Raw genomic sequence first — 16,381 nt, 5'->3', positions numbered from 1 at the left:
GCTGATGCTGGGGAAGACAGTGTGTGGGAAAAATTGTGGGTCGGAACCACCGAAACCTACAGGGCAATGTCAGATCGAATATCAAAACAAGAAAGATCTCGGCAAACGCCAATTCAGCCATGAATCAAATCAATGACACGAGAAGAAGGGGCCGTCTTACGACTATAAAGGCTCGGAGCAGCGGCCAATATACTGGGATGCCAATCTCTCTCAACGTCGTATATAGCACCCCGGCGTTTCGATGATAACGATATGCAGCAGTCGACCAAGGTTCGTGATCAGGACGACGGCCACGCGACGGTCAAAAGAATCCAAGCAAGCCTTTGTGTGCGCGTACGGGATATGGTCGGGGTTTCAAAGCTGTGGACAAGGCAGATGACGGACCAGAGGCAAACCATGCATGGATAGGGTCGAGGGATGTAGAAATCGAGTTTGTGCGTATGACGTGCACCGATATATGGGTTTAACAACCCGATTCTATCGTTCGCAGTCTGTTTTCGGACCGTACTCGAAGGCAAGGGTGGAAGGGTTGTTTCCTCAGTCACCGAACTTGTAGGACGGCAGGAAGTTTGACTGGACCGATGGTATGGCTTGTGATTCGTCCGTGCCGCTTACTGGCGATCAGTGGACTCGTATGCAGATATGGAAATGTCTGCTGGGACGAGATAATGTCGCGAGAGTCGAACTTGTGAAACGTGAAGGTGGAGTGTTTCGATGGGATCGGAAATTGGCAAGATGTCGATGTGGCTGGTAAATGGAGGACGAAAGGATATCCCGAGAAGATGACTATTAAAAACGAAGCGGGAAGTTAGCGACGTGCTGCGAACAGGAGCGGTGGATGGGTAGGGCAGGTGCAGACTGCAGATATTGCGGAGAGTGTGGCGGGGGGATAACAATGGGATAATTGCGGAGCCAGACGGCATCGCATTGCTGTCCTGAGCAAAGATGCCGTGAACCGTTTCCAGGAGTTCTTTTGCCCAAGTTTGGGACAAGCGGTAACACGAAACGGACGGTGCCTATCTCTGGTTGTAGCGGAGATGGGAGCGGGCATCCAGTCGTTGTCGCGGGCTCAAACGGAGTCGCCAGGCGGAGCCGTTTGGGTGGGCGGATTGCAGCAAGAGGTATAGTGGAAGTGGAACTTGCTTACCTCGAGTTATCAACGCATGTAGCCGGACGATGGGTGGTCCAGGTGGTGGAAGAGCGAGTTGGCTGAATTGAAGGGAGCCGACACGATTGATTGCGTCTGGGTCGGTGGAGGCTAATAGAAGATACCGGGAGACAAACGGAGTTGGCGGAGAATCGAGCAAGGGTCCTTCGCTAACGGAAGGAGCAGGAGCAGTGGCGTTTGGAGCGCTGAAGCAAGAGTTCAGAATTGCAATCTGCGGGCGACCAGGAGCCCTGCTTGGGTTTGGAAGTTCGATTGCGGGGCAGACGGCCAAGAGGGGGAGGTAGAATGGATTGGCAGCCTCTTGAGCTGAAAATAGAACAGAAGTCTTGGTGGGTAAAGGTAGTGGAGAGGAGACTGAATTGGAAAAGGGTGTGAGGGTGTGAGTGTGTGAGAGTGAGAGGTGTGAGTAAGAGTGAGTTGGGTGAAGAAGAATTTCCGCTGATAGCAGGAGTGCAGCAGGGAGCAAGAGAGCAAGGGAGCAAGAGAGCAAGGGAGTATTATCGTGTGGTGAGTGTGCTGCAATCCGAAAATCTTCTGGTGCAGAAAGGGAAAGTGAAGAAATGGAAAGAAATGATGACACGAAGCCAGTGTACGTGTCGGAGCGTGTGTGTGGTGTCAAATTGTATGTTAAGGGGAGCGAGGGAGAGGAACGCTGGTTCAGAGTCACGATAGCGGCCGGGCGGGGGATGGGGAAGTCTGAAGGCGAACCGCTCTTCCTCTGAGTTCCCCAGTCTTAGCACCACCGAGTTCTTGGTCTGATTAACTCCAGCTCCACTTCTTCTACGTCTGCTTCTCCTTCACCTGTTCACCATCGGACTCGACTCGTCTGTAAGGGAGAATAATCGCTGCGTCAGAACCGTCTGTGGCTTGCCGTTGAAGTAGCAACAGAACTCGTGGGCGAAATCGGGGATTGGGGGTCGCAGATCTTGGGGGTGAACGCCTGAACGGGTAACTTCAACAACATCGATGGTTAGCCACGTTCCAAGGAAGGCAAAAGTGTCAGCAAAAGCCAAAACGGCATTGGAAGAATTCTAGGCAAGCTGCCTTGGAATTGGTGGGTTAGTGGCTACTCATTCATGCTATTCATTCATGCTCCTCTCTTCGGGCTTGCATCCCAGACCAAAGTCCAAAAGGCAAAACCGGATCGGATGCTGCGTCCCTGGTGGGTGTTGCGGTGTGGCAGACAATAGACTCCTGGTTAGTTCATGTAGGTGAGGGCACCACGGAGATTCTGAACGGAGAAAATAATAATCTAGGCTTCGTCCATAGATGTTGCATGGCATCGGTGCTAGCCTCCTCGTAGCTGATATTGCCGATGTCCATGAAGAGGAGGTAATAGCCGAAGCCGTGGCCGGGCGCTCCATAGGCTGTATGGGAACTGGCATCGAGCCAGCGGCAGAGTATAATAGCTGTCTACGGAGTAGACTCGAATTATTCGTGTCCGAGGGTCCAGGACGCAAGGAGTACGAGGGATCAAGGGCCAAGGAAGTCGTAGTACTGGAATTTCTCTCACCTATTAATTCTCCGTGCCACTTCTGCAGCTGGCTACGTCGGTTTCGATTTGCCTCCGCTCGGTGAGCAAGAACGTCGATGCGTCGGCTATTCCGAACAAATAATTGCCTCCAGTGGTCTGAATTGAGGTTCTCAAAGCTGGAAACTCTCGTTCGATGAAAGCTGCGATCGCCAACTCCTTGTATGCAGGATGCAGTGTGATAGGGCAGAGGGATGTAAGACCCTGGGAGTGCTACACCAATCGAGTAACCGAAAGACAATTGGTTACGGGATACTCGGAGACAGGATCAGAGTGGGTGTGGACAGTGCAGGTAAAATGTAAATTGAGGAGGTAACAAGGCAGGTCAAGGGAAAATTGGAGTGGTTGGCGGCAAACGATGGAAAGTCTATATAAATCCAAAAGAGGATCAACTACCTAACGGTGGAGGGGTTTGGACGGCTTTATACACGATGCACTGCAGGCGCTCGAGGGAGCAATGACAGGAGGGACACCACGAGGAGGACCAAGCCATCCGATATTTCATTTTCGATCTTCCCTCCGAGCCAAATGTTCCGGATCGTTGCAGGAAGATGGAGGGGTGGAGAGGATGGAGTGTCTGGGCGAGCCGCCTTCCTCCCCCTTCCACATCTCACCCTCCCATGTCACCAGGCACCTTCGTTTCTCAAGGCCACCGAACTGTCATGACCGAGGATTTCCTGCTCATGGCACTGCTACCCCCCGACTAGACCTTTCGCCCGTGGCTGGTACCGACCAGCAATCTGGGTCAAGGTCTCAAACAGGTACACGCGTGTGCTCTCAAGGCGGAAATGGGCGTGACTCATTGCCATACACACTTGGGAGGCCGCTTTGGGTTGGGGGGGGTGGTATGGTGGGGTGGAGAATCAGGAACTGGCAGTGCAAAAATGCAATAGAGAAGGATACGCAGTAAGGAAGGAGCAACTGGTGGTGGAGGTGCACGATACTACCAAATCAAGGTCGAAAAGATTCCAAGACAGGCACTAGCTAGTAGTTGGCTGATGGTGCATTGTTGCGGCGAGTTGCACGACTGGTGTGGTTCATGACCAACCGTGACTGAAAGACTGAACTGAAGGCATGATGGAATCGACTTCCCCATGTTCAAGGTCCACAGAAAAGAACTATCTCAGGTCATGAACCGATCTCTTCTCGTCCAGCGTCCAGTGCCTTTCCCGTTCCCACCACTCCGCCCTGCATCCGCCGCAGTGGGACGGCTATGTACCCTTCGTCGCCGGGCCGGCCAGCTTAGTCCAGTTACGCAGCGGAGCCCAAGCCAATGAGTAGAACCGGGTGGATCTAGGGCCATATTTTGACAGGTCGAACAGCATCCGCGCCTGTGGTCCCTTCGACTTGTCAAAGTTGTCAAAGTTGTCAAAGTTGTCATGGACAGGTTGCGCATGGCAAGGCTGAGGTCGCAACGGCGGGAGCAGGTGGTGGTCCGATGACGTCTTAGGGTGAAATGGGGAAATACTGCCACAGTAAACACGACATGCAGGATAGACGCAGGAGTGAAGGGTTCGGCGCTTGACATGAGAACCAATCATTCATAACACCAACCAGCAATTATTCCTCAGCTCCCTTGGTGACGACTGGTACCTAAGTCTCAAGGTATTATGGTTTTCTTGCAACTCTTCTGTAGAGTAGAACTATAGCTGCATGAAGTGAAGGGCGATTGGTTGCCGCCTGCGCTTCTACCCTCGATTGACATTCACGTGCTATAACACCAGTACGGCGCACGGTAAATGCCTGATATGCTGTATCTCCATCTCTCTGCTCTCCGGTGCTCAGCTCCCCTCCCCGGCGCTCAGCTCCCCACACAGGCTCTTAGGCTCCAACTCCGGCTCTCAACTCAGGCGGTCAGTGCCTGCAATTAGGCTCTCTCTTACTCCCCAGTCCCCACTGTCCAGCAGTCTCAGCATTTCAGGCCTCCACTATTATTTGACGACTCCATCCATCACTTGCAGATCAATCCGACCGCAGATATGTCGTATCCTTACAGTATTCCATACATAGTACACAGAACTAGCACTACAATCCATCTCTGCTGTCTGTCTGACCTTCAACTTAAACATCGATTTCAAGATCTACCCTACCACCAGTTCACCAGCCTACCGCTCTGTCTATCATACTACTAGTTAGGTACCAAACCTTACCTTCGTCCTTACCACTGTGTCATCTGCCCTATCACCATCCATCGGCTTCCATCCCAGTTGCTTCGATCCGATCCCGACACACCCTTCCACAACTCCATATTCTACCCTCAGCCATCCAACTGTTACAAGGGTTCCTAAGGTCCGTTTTGCTTCGTCACGCCCTGATTGTCTTTATCCCTTCAACGTGCCGTCCAGATTCCACGGTCCTGGTCTGTCACAAGCCCCCTGCGCCCTCCCTCCTGTCTCAGAGCCCCGTTGGATCGGTTTGGTGCGTACACACACAAGAACGGCCGTTTGACTAAGTGGAAAGAGTAGCTAGCCTATCCATCGACGTCCTACCGAAGTACGAATGCCCTCGATCGCTTTGGCCTAACACGATTTGTGCCATCACCTGAAGCAGAACGGGTTCAGCGCCGACACACAGACGGGCAATATACAACCCGACTTTCACTGGCGTCATTCGAATTCGCCCATCATCTGCGCCATACGTTGAACCCATACTCTGAATCCCGTTCCGTCCCTGCCGGCCTCGCTCGCTCTTCGAACCTCTACAACCCTGTTCCTATCCTCCACGGTCGTCGGAGAAGCGGACACAAGACGGCTAACGTCACTGCCCGGCTTTTTGATCCGCTGACCGAGATCTTGCATATCCCGTCCACCACGCCAGCTGACTGGTGCCTTGTCCGACCCGTCCCTGCCGGATCCAAGATTCGCGGCACAGTCGACGCGAACGAACGGATGCTCGTTGAATCGGATCAATAGCCGAACAGTCCACGCCCCAGCAGCCTTCGCCCGACCACACCTAACACACTAGTCGGGAATCCGATCTGTAGCTTGCCATTCCTACATCTTGGGCCGTCGTACCTCCATCCCACTCGAACACTCCGCAATCGAAAAGCGAAACGGGTTTCTCACCCGTGAACGACGACTACCGCTTCGACCATGGCATCAACAACCTTCAGAGACTCGATGAACTCCTTGGGCTGGAGCCGGCGCGATCCGGACCTGCCCGTCAACACCGCGCCGCCGTCATCGTCATTCATGGGCCGAGTCCAGTCACTCAACCCCTTTGGCAACGGTGGAGGCTATGTCCGTCTCCCAACCAATGAAGGCCCCGGCGCCCCGCTCCCAGCCCCCACGCGAAGAGACGAGGAAGAGGGATGGTTTGCGTGTAAGTACTTGCCTTTTCCTCCATTGCCTTCCCGAATGTTTCTTGAATGCCTCCAATCCTCCTATCTATCATGCGCCTAATGATGGGAGCCATCGTCCTGCCACTACCGTCGAGTCATCCATACACCGATGATCGTCGCCTGGAACCCGAGTTCGAACGCTTGCGGTGGCGAAACACTGGCCGGCGATCGATCGGCATCGCTTCGCACCGGCGCGAGACGACGAAAAAGGCGCATTGACCCAACGCGTCTGCTGAGCCGACCAAGTTGCAAGCTGGGCCACATGAGCCACATGAGCCATGCGATGCATGATGCATGACGTGATGAGAAGCAGTTCCTGCGTTGCGACATTCGTCTCCCTTCATCCCGACGCTGCCTGCTGCAGCTTCCCGCTCTTCCGCCGCCCTGCAGGGCCCGGACAGGCGCACAACACCCTGGATACTTGCCCATCCATCTTTTGCTTCTAGCGTCATGACCGGTTTCTCCTCATTGGGCGAGTGTGACGATACTGTACTCCGTTGCTAATGCGAAAGCTTCACCTCTAGTAAGTCGATGGGATCGCATGCTCATCTTTGGCGGCTTGAACCTCGCGGCTCTGGGCATGTTCGTTACTTGCTTCGTCCTGATCCCTACTGGGATTTTTGTGGTGCGGCCACGGAAGTTTGCCATCTTGTAAGTGACCTTTCACTTTTGGTCTTGTCATCTGGACATTACGCCCATTCCCCTATCCCATGGATATCCGATTTATCTACGATTCCATACCACTCATCCTCCCAATAGGATGGGAGGTGCTGGCTTCGAGTATCAGAATTTCCATAGACAGGGAGCTGCTTTAGTGCATGGCTCCTCTTCTCTGATGAGTCATGAGCGTATATCCAAGCAACCCACAGGCGACGGTCATACGAGACCGTTTTGCCATGTTTCTGCCTTCACCTTTTGGTCGAGGAGATGCATTGGGGGTAGACATGGCAGGGGTCACACACCCACACCCACACCCACACCCACACCGATGCAATTCTTTGTTCAGCCTAGGCGACCATGCTTCGATTGGCACATTAGTCTCAGTCGCTACTACTTGGAGATGGCGCTAACCAATCACTTGACACACAGATGGACGATAGGATCAGTCTTGTTCCTAGCCTCTTGGGCTGTCATGATGGGCCCGGTGCCTTATGGTGAGTACCTGGTTTCATATTCGAGATGCCTCAACTTCTTTTGCACTCGCTTTCGACACTTGGCAGACCTGCAACCAAGTCGATGACTCTAGCGTACGGCGCGGTGAACTGATATACCAATTTGCCGCTGCCTCTCCTGCCCTCCCCCGTCACACCGAGCATCAAACTGTGCTGCGATTATCCCAAATACTTCCTTCTTCATTCTATGTGTCGCCCTCTTCCAAATCTTCAATTACCCCGTTATTTCTCCTCTGACCGTTGTCTTCGGACAATATATTGTTTCGCTAATCCGAGTGTCAAACAGTGAAACATCTCCTATCAGGCCCCAGGCTTCCCTTCACAGCCGCCTACTTTGGGTCTATCGGCTTGACGCTATATTTTTCTCTTAAGGTGAGTGACAATCTGATTTCCGGATTGAGGTGCCTTGCTTTGCTCCCCAGTCCCCATCCGCCTTTAACCATGATCCATGTCACCTGGTGTGGGCTTCGCTGGAAAGCCTTGCAAGATGCAGCTACCCCAGCATTGATATACACGGAGATTTGCATGCACCTCACCTCCTTTCTCCGGTTTCCAATCGATCTACCACCCCACCCCCACGTTCTCTTTCCCTCCTCCACTTTCTGCTAGTACACCGATATCCCCACTGTCTATGTACGCATTTGCTAACTCGGCTACTTACAGCTCCATTCCACCCTCCTCACGCTTATTTCCTCCATCGCACAGTTCGTCTGTCTACTTTGGTATCTCGTCTCATATTTCCCACTGGGCTCGCAAGGCCTACGCTTAGCGGCGCGTGTTGGCGGTGGAAGAGTAGCTGGGTGGATGAATGACTAGGATCCGTCGCGCATTCTCGCCGTTTGCCCTATGACCCCCCAAGGCAACCCATCATGACTTGCTAGCTCGGCTTCCTGCTTAGCATTGTCGATCTAGGTGACATTGAGAGGAGCTCAGCGCAAGAGCTTCCTCGAATATTTCTCATGCCGGGTGGAGTCTTCGTTCTTGACTGCTTCCTGTTTCGCTTGCAGCCGAATCTCCCCTCCGTTGGAAAGTCACTCCCTATAGATAGGAGGGTCAGGCATGTTCAACTGTGCCTGTTCTGATCGTCACTACGTCAGAGCATCCACCGGACAGTGGCAGGAGTCCGAGATGCCTGCTGTCGAGCCTGGGCGCCCTTCCGGCTGCATCCGCTGATCGACCGGGCAAAGATCAATCGTATGGTTTCAGCAAGATTTGCATTTTGTGTACCAAAACGAGTAATATCCCATGGCGTATGGGCATATCCTATTTTAAAACTTGTATACGTCACTTGGACAATCGAGGAAGGCCCCTGGAACAGCCATTTTGCACTGAAGCGTTCAAGTAGCTGATACTTGGCATATGTTGCAATACATTTAATCTATACATCCCAAGTTGGCTTCGTGTGTATGTGCTTTTATGCTGCGTTTATCGAATTCCGAATGCTTGCAGACGCTCCAGTCCAGACTGGCAAAATATTACCATGTCTACCACCGACTTCGGCATACTGAAAAATGCCGATGACAACCGATCCATTACATTCACTCCAACTTCCGTTGTTTGCACATCGCCACCGTTATCGACTGCCTAGCGTCCCCGGACCGATAGGGGGTTTCCTTCCCATGTTCACACAACCATTACCTTGAACTAGTGTTGCGAAAGAACTGGATGGGCCAACAATCGGACGTCGACGTCATCGTTTCTCGGTCGCATAGTCTAAATTATCAACTAACAGACCACCCTCATTCCTGAACTTTATTTCAGCTCGTCACACGGACCCCTCCGTCAAGGACATCGGCATCCGAATCGACCATTCGATCAGACCCGCAGCCAATACATGGTATTCTCGGAGTCGTATCCGTGAATACAGGATTGTCGGGGAGATGGCCATCGACGCTGATTGGGGGTGGGTGGCCCTCTCGACTTTGTCCATACGGTTGCGCTCGTACCCATGACGAAACCTGGTTTAGCCTTCTTCGTAGTTTCTTGCGAAGGAGATGGGTGGGAACTCCGGAGATGCGTTTCTGGGCATGCTCGACGAGATTACTGGAAACAGTGTCCGTTGCGAATTGCGATTCGCGTCTAGGCAGCATGGAAACCGGGGTCGATATGACAAAGGATGGGTTGTACGGAAGCATGTAGCCCGATCCTGGAACGCGTCGGGACCTTACCTCAATTCCTGCATCGTGGCGGTCAATTCCTATAGTTATTGGATCGAAAAGAATCCGGACATCCCGCGAGTTTTGCAGTCCATCCTCCACCCGTGTGCGCATCGTTGATGCGCCTGGAACCTGCGGATTACTGCTACTTCGCCTCCGAACAGAGGACGCGATGTTGCACCACATTGGCCAGATTCGGGCCGAACCTAATACTTGTGTGTACTACGTGCCCGAACCTTACGCAATCCATTGTGGCGGCCTTCTTATGTCTCAGTCTCTCAGTGTCATAAAAGTCTAAGTGCGGGGTGCGGGTTGTGTGGAGAACTGGGGAACATATGTGTCTTGCTTGATGGCTTGACCCGACTTCCTCCATGCATATCGTAACTCGACTGGACCAAATCTACCAAAGCTTCGCAGCAACATGGCTGGATTCGGAAACCTTCCTTGAGGATCTCGACCTACCGCGATGCGCGGTGGTATTCTCCCCAAGTTTCCCGAGTGGTAGAACTCCGGTCGACGAGAGATAGAACCGACGTTGAGTGGCAGGTGATGTGGTTGGTAAAAACGCTTTCTGGAGTAATGGTGTGCGGCATGCTTGCAATTTCTATCTGCATGAACCGGGGGGCCTGTCGGTCGATTGGCATGGAGCGAATTGGAAATGCCTGAAGCATTGTGCGGGAGTGTATGCATCATGCCCGCGCTGCAGTGTGCATATCGCTTGCAGGCATGCAGCGGGGTTCGGGAAGGTTGGTGGTATATCGATATCCCGATATTTCACTGATTTAGCGATATGGTGGTGTGAACAGAGTTCCGGATATTGATGCTGAGGGAAATCGGGCTTCTCTCCCTCTCCCTTCTCCAAACCACAGTCGTCCCTATATTCGGTTGAGTAATCACAAATGACATCGTATCTGTATACACTAGTTTCATCGGTCTCAATATATCAGCATTAGGTAACATCCAACATAAGTAGGTTCGGCATCCGATTTTAATTTGTAGTCAAAATGTCCAGGGCACCTGAAAAGGTATCATATCATACTACTAGATTCACTATAGATATTAGAGGACAACCCCTTTTGGATGCCCCATGAAGCACCCCTGGAACAAACGGCAGTCTCAACCTTCTTCCAATTCCCCAACTGACAGATACGATACCATATCCGGTTCAGCATGATCATTACATATCTTTTTTGATCCTCCTCTATTCCCTACGTGGCAGGAGATAATCGAGCTGCTGGTCTCCTCTGGTCTTAGGTCCGTCGTGCCATCGATCCGCAGAGACCCCTGACACATTATATCAACACTAGAAGGTCAAGTTCCTCATGCTCTATACAAGCGTCGTTGAATCGAAAATCCCAAGGGTCAGGACACTCTGCGTAGTACCTTACCAGTACATTTGTTCTGACATTGAAATATGCCGTTCATTAACGTCCGGATGCATGGCTCTGGTCAACCCGTAGGAATCCATCCCCAGTTTCGCCTGACTGAGACATGCCGCATGCGCCTGCAGCTGAGATATACGAGCTCTGCTTGCCTCTCCGCATTACTGATAGACCGAATCAAATATTCCTAGATGTGATTTTCTTGGCTTCCCATTGAAAGTGCACTGGATGAGATCATAATGCATGCGAAATGACGTTTCGTTATGGTTGTCGAAGACATTATAAGACCTATGGGCTGCCTTGGTCTCCTATAGGCCCGATGACTTCTTAGTGCAGCATTCTCTCCCGTTAACTCTTAACGGGTGGTAAGATACCAGGACAGGTGAAAACTGTGGCGCCCACGCGCTGACATGGGCTTTAAAGCATAGAGGTAGACTGAAATCAGGGCCATATGTACGTCTGAGACTCTGAGCCCGGTGCATAGAGTCAATCATCAGGTAGGGCGGTGGCTATGTTACCTCCACTTCATACCATCCACACCAAATATCAAACCTCCCCATTGACACTGACTCGACACGATCTAGTTTGACGATCTACACTTGAGTGCATACCCGTCTAATGCCGCCACCGGATGCACTAATAGCTTCCGGGTGACGGCACTGCAGGGAGTCTACTCTTGAGAAGGTCACCGAACCCTGGTTTGCGTCACCCCTTGATATCGGAAAATTAGAAATAACGCCATGGTATTCTTTGAAATGCAGGACAGCATGATGCGCCTGTGATAGACCCCCAGAGGCTCAAATCGGCCTATAGATTGCCATATCAACAGTTGGCTAGCAGCCTGGGGAGCCTGAAACACATGCAGTCAGCCCATGACTACACCACCATTGACCTATAATGATAGCATGCTTTTTGCAAAATTGTTTCAGGCGCAGGAGAAGTCTGATGCAATACGAAATGTTAAGATGGTCGGCGGGGGAGGATGCAAGATAATCAGTCCAAACAGTCATCGTGGACTGCAACCTGATCAATACTCTTCCTATTCGTCCCTCTTGGGCTAAAACGATATCAATCCAATACATCCAATGGCAATAACCCGTCCACCTGTTCGTTGGAAGGACTTACACCACTAGTAGTTCACACCATGGACATGTCCCATCTCCGCCCCCCACACATTCTAGTCTATCCAGTCATGTGCAGCGCCACAACCTAGACATCAAACTGTCCGGTGAACTCCGCAATGGATGGGTTAGCTCATGGCGTGGTTTCAGTAGCCTATCGGAATGGCACTTTAGGTCTTGATCACCCGAAAAAGGTCTCCTGCGGCCATTGAAAATGAGCTAAGCCTGCAGCTGATTTGCGAGCACATCAAATGAATGGGAAGCGACGCGTTCATCCGCATCTCGAACCCTTATGTCTAGGATAGGATCCTCCTCATTCATCCGAGACTTATGCGCGCTCTTCAATGGTTGCGTTTGGTATGTGGCTTGATGTAAAGCTGACTAGGCAACCAGTGGCTCCTATGGCAAGCGCGAAATATAGAGTAGTCGTCGAAAGACGCGAACTTGATTTTGAATTCGGTTGATTTTAGTACCGATCATGATCATGCGGCCACAGCGACTGGCTACCAATGAGACCAATATTAATAAGGTACTGGGTACTCATTAGGATATTCGGAGTAGGTACTTTCATGTACCATAGTTGGTCAAGAAAAGGGGGAAGATGCTCTCCTGAAATATGCGAGGAGTCGCTCGTCGTTTCCTATGTGAACCGAAATTATATGTGGTATTTTGTCTATATACCATGGTTAAATGTCGATAGTCGAAGGAAACCTTAGTTGAGTGAAGATGTTGGACACAATACACGTATCATGGGTGGGTCTTATTGTGTTCGGGATGGAGCAGCAGCACCACAATATGACAGATGATTCTATGAGACAGTAGCCTAAAGCTTCATTGATGTAACTAGTAGAAGTAATAGTTATGGTCATTACGACGGAGCACGCTAACGTGACGAATAGTAAACCAGAAAGGCCACGTTAGCTAGACCATACGATCCCTATATACATGTAAATAGCAATCCAGGGTGAGTGGGCTAGATATCGGAGTAAAAGCCAAGTCTAGTAACTAGAGATTCCAACAAAATATTAACCCAACGAAATTTCCTTCCAAACCCATCATCCGGAATTTGGTCAGTTAATGCCTCTATGAAGAGTGCTGCTCTGGATTTGGTTTGGTGACTGGATCCCGTTGTCGCCAATTCGAGCTGGTTGCCCACGAACACAAGCTCTTCTTTTCCAGCCAAGTTAGGGTTTCCCCATCTCTCTCTCGTCGTGTTTGGAGGAAATCGGGGGTTTCGGCAAGGACTGCAATAATGGTGTCCAGTATAAGTTGCCCCCCTGATCGCAGCCAAAATCCTGTCGCTCTTGGGGCAAGGGGTGTGAATGATTTCGCCAGGTGTTGGATGAGAGTCTTTACTCCCAGCTCTGAATCGTTGGTCGATCCAGGAATCGAACTTTTTGTCTATGGGCGCAACGACTGAGCTGACCTGTAGGTCAGTGGGCTAGATTGGGTCGAATTTTCCGATCTGTAAAAATGAGTCCAAATCTTCGGAGCCTTTGGCCTGATACCGACAGCACCGCCAGTTATGGATGTTTTCGGTATAAAAGTGTGATGTGCGATGGGTGCCAGACAGCTGATCACGCTCGTCCTTAAGACATAGTGTGAAATGGGGCTCATCCTCTCGGAGACTGGGACCGTATCCTGTGGTGTCATGGATTTTCCCACGGATAAAGATGGCTTTCCAAGGGGCTCCTTGGACCATGTTTACAGCCTGTATTGCTGCGGCATCAATCATCTCCCTAGCGCGAGAATCTGTCGGCGGTGAAACCTTCCAGGATAGAAGTATGGAGGAAGAAGCCGAGCAAGACGTTGATGAAGAAGTAAATTGGGAGTACGAGGAACTGGAGGAGCAGGAGGAATATGAGAAGGTTGGTGTCGAGCGCCGGAGCGCAGTTGAGCTTGTATCCTTTTCGCTGGAGCCCTATGAATGTGCATGGAGACGTGGGCGATATTATAATTTATTGGAACGATCCTCCTGAGATGCTTCCAAATAACGGTAGAACTGAAATGTTGTTGAGCAACAGTACTTCTTTAAATAGTATAATTTGGTGATGAAGGAAAAAGAGAAATGAAAGAAGAATCGCGACTTCTGTCGGTATTGATATACTACGCCTCCAGCCTCCAGCCTATAGTACCGTACCGCAGAGAAAGTAGTTAGGGGCCAGGAACCGGAAATTCCAGCATTTCAACTGGAGGATGTCGGCGGTTGGGATATTGAAGTCCCTGTCCCAGCTCAGAGAGTACCGTGGATGGAAAGGCAACCGATTCCTTCGATGGGGATACGCGCAGGAATTATACAATAGTAACAACAGATGAACAAAATTAAGAAGTAGATCTGAAATCAAAAAACCCTCAAACGGAAGCGCCAGACGGCCTCTAGGGTGCCTAAGCGATAGCTTCATTGTAACTTGGTGGCGAGACGCGCAAAATGAGGATATACGCGGCACCATCCTGATAAATTCACGTTCAAGCCAACAGCATTTGCACTCCATATTGGTACGGAGCAGGAACTGACCATAAAAGCACAATAGAAATCAGCCTTATGGTAGCCGCGTGCAAGACTAGATTCGGGAACGGGAACCGTGCGATCCAATGGTCCTCAATGAGTCACCAAGGATTGTAAATCGACTATTCCAGTAAAAAGTCTTTGGTTTCAGCGAACCCCATGGACATGAATAATGCAAAATCTTGGATCAGATGCAGGAGAAGCCAGTGCTCTCTTTAGATGTAGTAGTACACAAAAGCAAGAACTCTAGACGACGAGAAGGGGATAGAATATTTGAACGAAATATAAAGAAGCTGTGAACAAACTTTGGGCTCGATCATCTTCAATTAAAACGGTCATGGTAACCGGATTCTTCGGAATAAATAGATCCATTGCCAAATGCAGGTAAGCAATGAAGAAAAATACCTTCTAGGCCGACTGGTACGATCGCTTCATGGAGTTTTCAATAGTCCCAGATCAGGCGACACAGACACGGCTTCAGCAAGGCACAGAATAAGCACTTCTTGAGAATTCAATACCAGTTTATGAATCTGGTTTTTGGGAATGTGGAATTCCAATCCATGTCTGGGAAAGTAGCCTTAATCATCGTCCGAGGAATACTCAGCAAGGCCAAGTCCCTTGGATTGGACCGTACTCGGCGATTGCGACTTAGGCTGCCCCTGAGCGGTAGAAATTTGGCTGGTTCTATGTTCATGCTCGGCTGGTCTCGTGGTATCCACGACCACGGGATTCTTCAGCGTTTTTTCCGATGGGACTGTTTCTCTGGTGGCAGCTTCGTTGGCCTTGGGTTCCACTAGTACAGACGACGTATCGGAGGAGGTTTTGCGTAACTTGAGGCCTCTGAAACCCTCCTTGTCCTTCGTTTTCTTCCGCTTTCTTGCACCGCTCCAATGTTCTTCTTCCAGACCAGCGTTTTCCGGCGAGTGGCTCACCACGACACTTCTTTCTGCCTCCTCTCGCTGCCGCCGAAAGGCCTCCAATTGTTTAACCGTTTCCTTTTTGACCTCCGCCTCTTTTGCGCGGGTGGACTCGAGTACCGAGTCCAAGAAGTCGACTTCGTCATCGTCAAGAGAACGGAATTGGTTCTTCAGTCGGGCTGCCTGGTGTTGGAATGAAAGTGTCAATAAGGAGACTAACATCTCGAGAAACGGAGGGTATATCGGTAGACGGGACATCCTTTGGCAGGTGGCACATAGTAAAATATGGTACTGGGGGAGCCAATACCTCTTCAAATGCCTCTTGCTTTGCAGCTGTAGTCAAGGAAAGAGAACTATCACGTTAGTCTAGGCGGACATAATAATGGGGCTGCGTATGCTCATGTAAATGGTAGTTGTGGCAGCTGAAATTCAACGTCGAAGTAGAATACGTTTGTAGTCAAACCAGAAAGTCGGAATTGCTACGGCATATACTCGTATCGTACCTTTGTTTGCCTCTAGCACTTCGTACAGGCTCCTCCCGTCCTGCTGCTGTTCTTGCTCAAATTTCTTTCGTCTTGCTTCTTCGAGCTCCTGTTGCGCCTGCTTCCACTCATCGTCTCTGTCTATAGGCGCATCGATCGTCCCGCCCGACACGAATCGGGAGGCGTTGCCATCGGCCATGGTTTTTCAAGCCGATCAACAGGGGTAGGTGTTACGGAAGTTTGGTTGATTGAATCCAACGGAACGGGGCAATCGGATTGCATCCAATCCAACTGGTGGTGCCCAAGGTCCCCCGGGTTATCAGCACCTAATGATCCAAGCAACGGCCTAAATGACAGGTGCTTGTCAAGATCATGGGTACATGTCAAGCGAACTTGGCATTAAAACCGCTCTGCAGATTGTAGAGGTGCAGATGTGCAGATGGGCATGCAACGATGAAGGGAGAAATGAGAAATGGAGAATGGGAGCTGGACGGCAGTTGAAAAATGCACGCGATGATTGGACGGATGAAAAGGGTCCGATGTGACGTTGACGGTGTGGGGTGGCCACTGGGCAGTCGCTCAAGCAGTGGGAATGTGGGATGGATT

At 50.9% G+C, this 16,381-nt stretch overlaps 5 protein-coding genes across 5 annotated transcripts; 3 read left to right on the top strand and 2 right to left on the bottom strand.

Annotated features, from left to right (window-relative positions):
- The first annotated feature begins 3,079 nt into the window (after positions 1 to 3,079).
- Positions 3,080 to 3,716, top strand: P152DRAFT_21181 (uncharacterized protein). The gene has a single exon (XM_033674426.1). It carries the CDS (start codon positions 3,157 to 3,159, stop codon positions 3,607 to 3,609), a length of 453 nt encoding a protein of 150 aa, XP_033539137.1. The 5' UTR covers positions 3,080 to 3,156; the 3' UTR covers positions 3,610 to 3,716.
- P152DRAFT_21398 (uncharacterized protein) lies at positions 3,716 to 4,360 on the bottom strand. Its single transcript, XM_033674438.1, has one exon. It carries the CDS (start codon positions 4,225 to 4,227, stop codon positions 3,823 to 3,825), a length of 405 nt encoding a protein of 134 aa, XP_033539136.1. The 5' UTR covers positions 4,228 to 4,360; the 3' UTR covers positions 3,716 to 3,822.
- Positions 4,361 to 5,570: 1,210 nt separating this feature from the next.
- Positions 5,571 to 8,498, top strand: P152DRAFT_21202 (SFT2-domain-containing protein). Its single transcript, XM_033674428.1, has 5 exons — positions 5,571 to 6,020; positions 6,564 to 6,690; positions 7,129 to 7,193; positions 7,498 to 7,583; positions 7,875 to 8,498. Exons 1-5 carry the CDS (start codon positions 5,792 to 5,794, stop codon positions 8,025 to 8,027), a joined length of 660 nt encoding a protein of 219 aa, XP_033539135.1. The 5' UTR covers positions 5,571 to 5,791; the 3' UTR covers positions 8,028 to 8,498.
- A 5,045-nt stretch (positions 8,499 to 13,543) lies between these two features.
- On the top strand, positions 13,544 to 13,849 carry P152DRAFT_445582 (uncharacterized protein; the record flags this gene model as incomplete). The annotated part of the gene is made up of 1 exon (XM_033677864.1): positions 13,544 to 13,849. One exon carries the CDS (start codon positions 13,544 to 13,546, stop codon positions 13,847 to 13,849), a length of 306 nt encoding a protein of 101 aa, XP_033539134.1.
- Positions 13,850 to 14,682: 833 nt separating this feature from the next.
- On the bottom strand, positions 14,683 to 16,263 carry P152DRAFT_454092 (uncharacterized protein). Its single transcript, XM_033678522.1, has 3 exons — positions 15,797 to 16,263; positions 15,601 to 15,626; positions 14,683 to 15,476 (listed from the first exon to the last, which is right to left on the bottom strand). The coding sequence occupies exons 1-3, from the start codon at positions 15,972 to 15,974 to the stop codon at positions 14,955 to 14,957; spliced, it is 726 nt and encodes a 241-aa protein (XP_033539133.1). The 5' UTR covers positions 15,975 to 16,263; the 3' UTR covers positions 14,683 to 14,954.
- Positions 16,264 to 16,381: the final 118 nt, after the last annotated feature.

Source organism: Eremomyces bilateralis (assembly GCF_010015585.1).
Source record: "Eremomyces bilateralis CBS 781.70 unplaced genomic scaffold P152scaffold_1, whole genome shotgun sequence".
In the NCBI taxonomy this organism is placed as follows: Eukaryota; Fungi; Ascomycota; class Dothideomycetes; order Eremomycetales; family Eremomycetaceae; genus Eremomyces; species Eremomyces bilateralis.
This window is presented reverse-complemented; position numbering and strand designations above follow the sequence as displayed.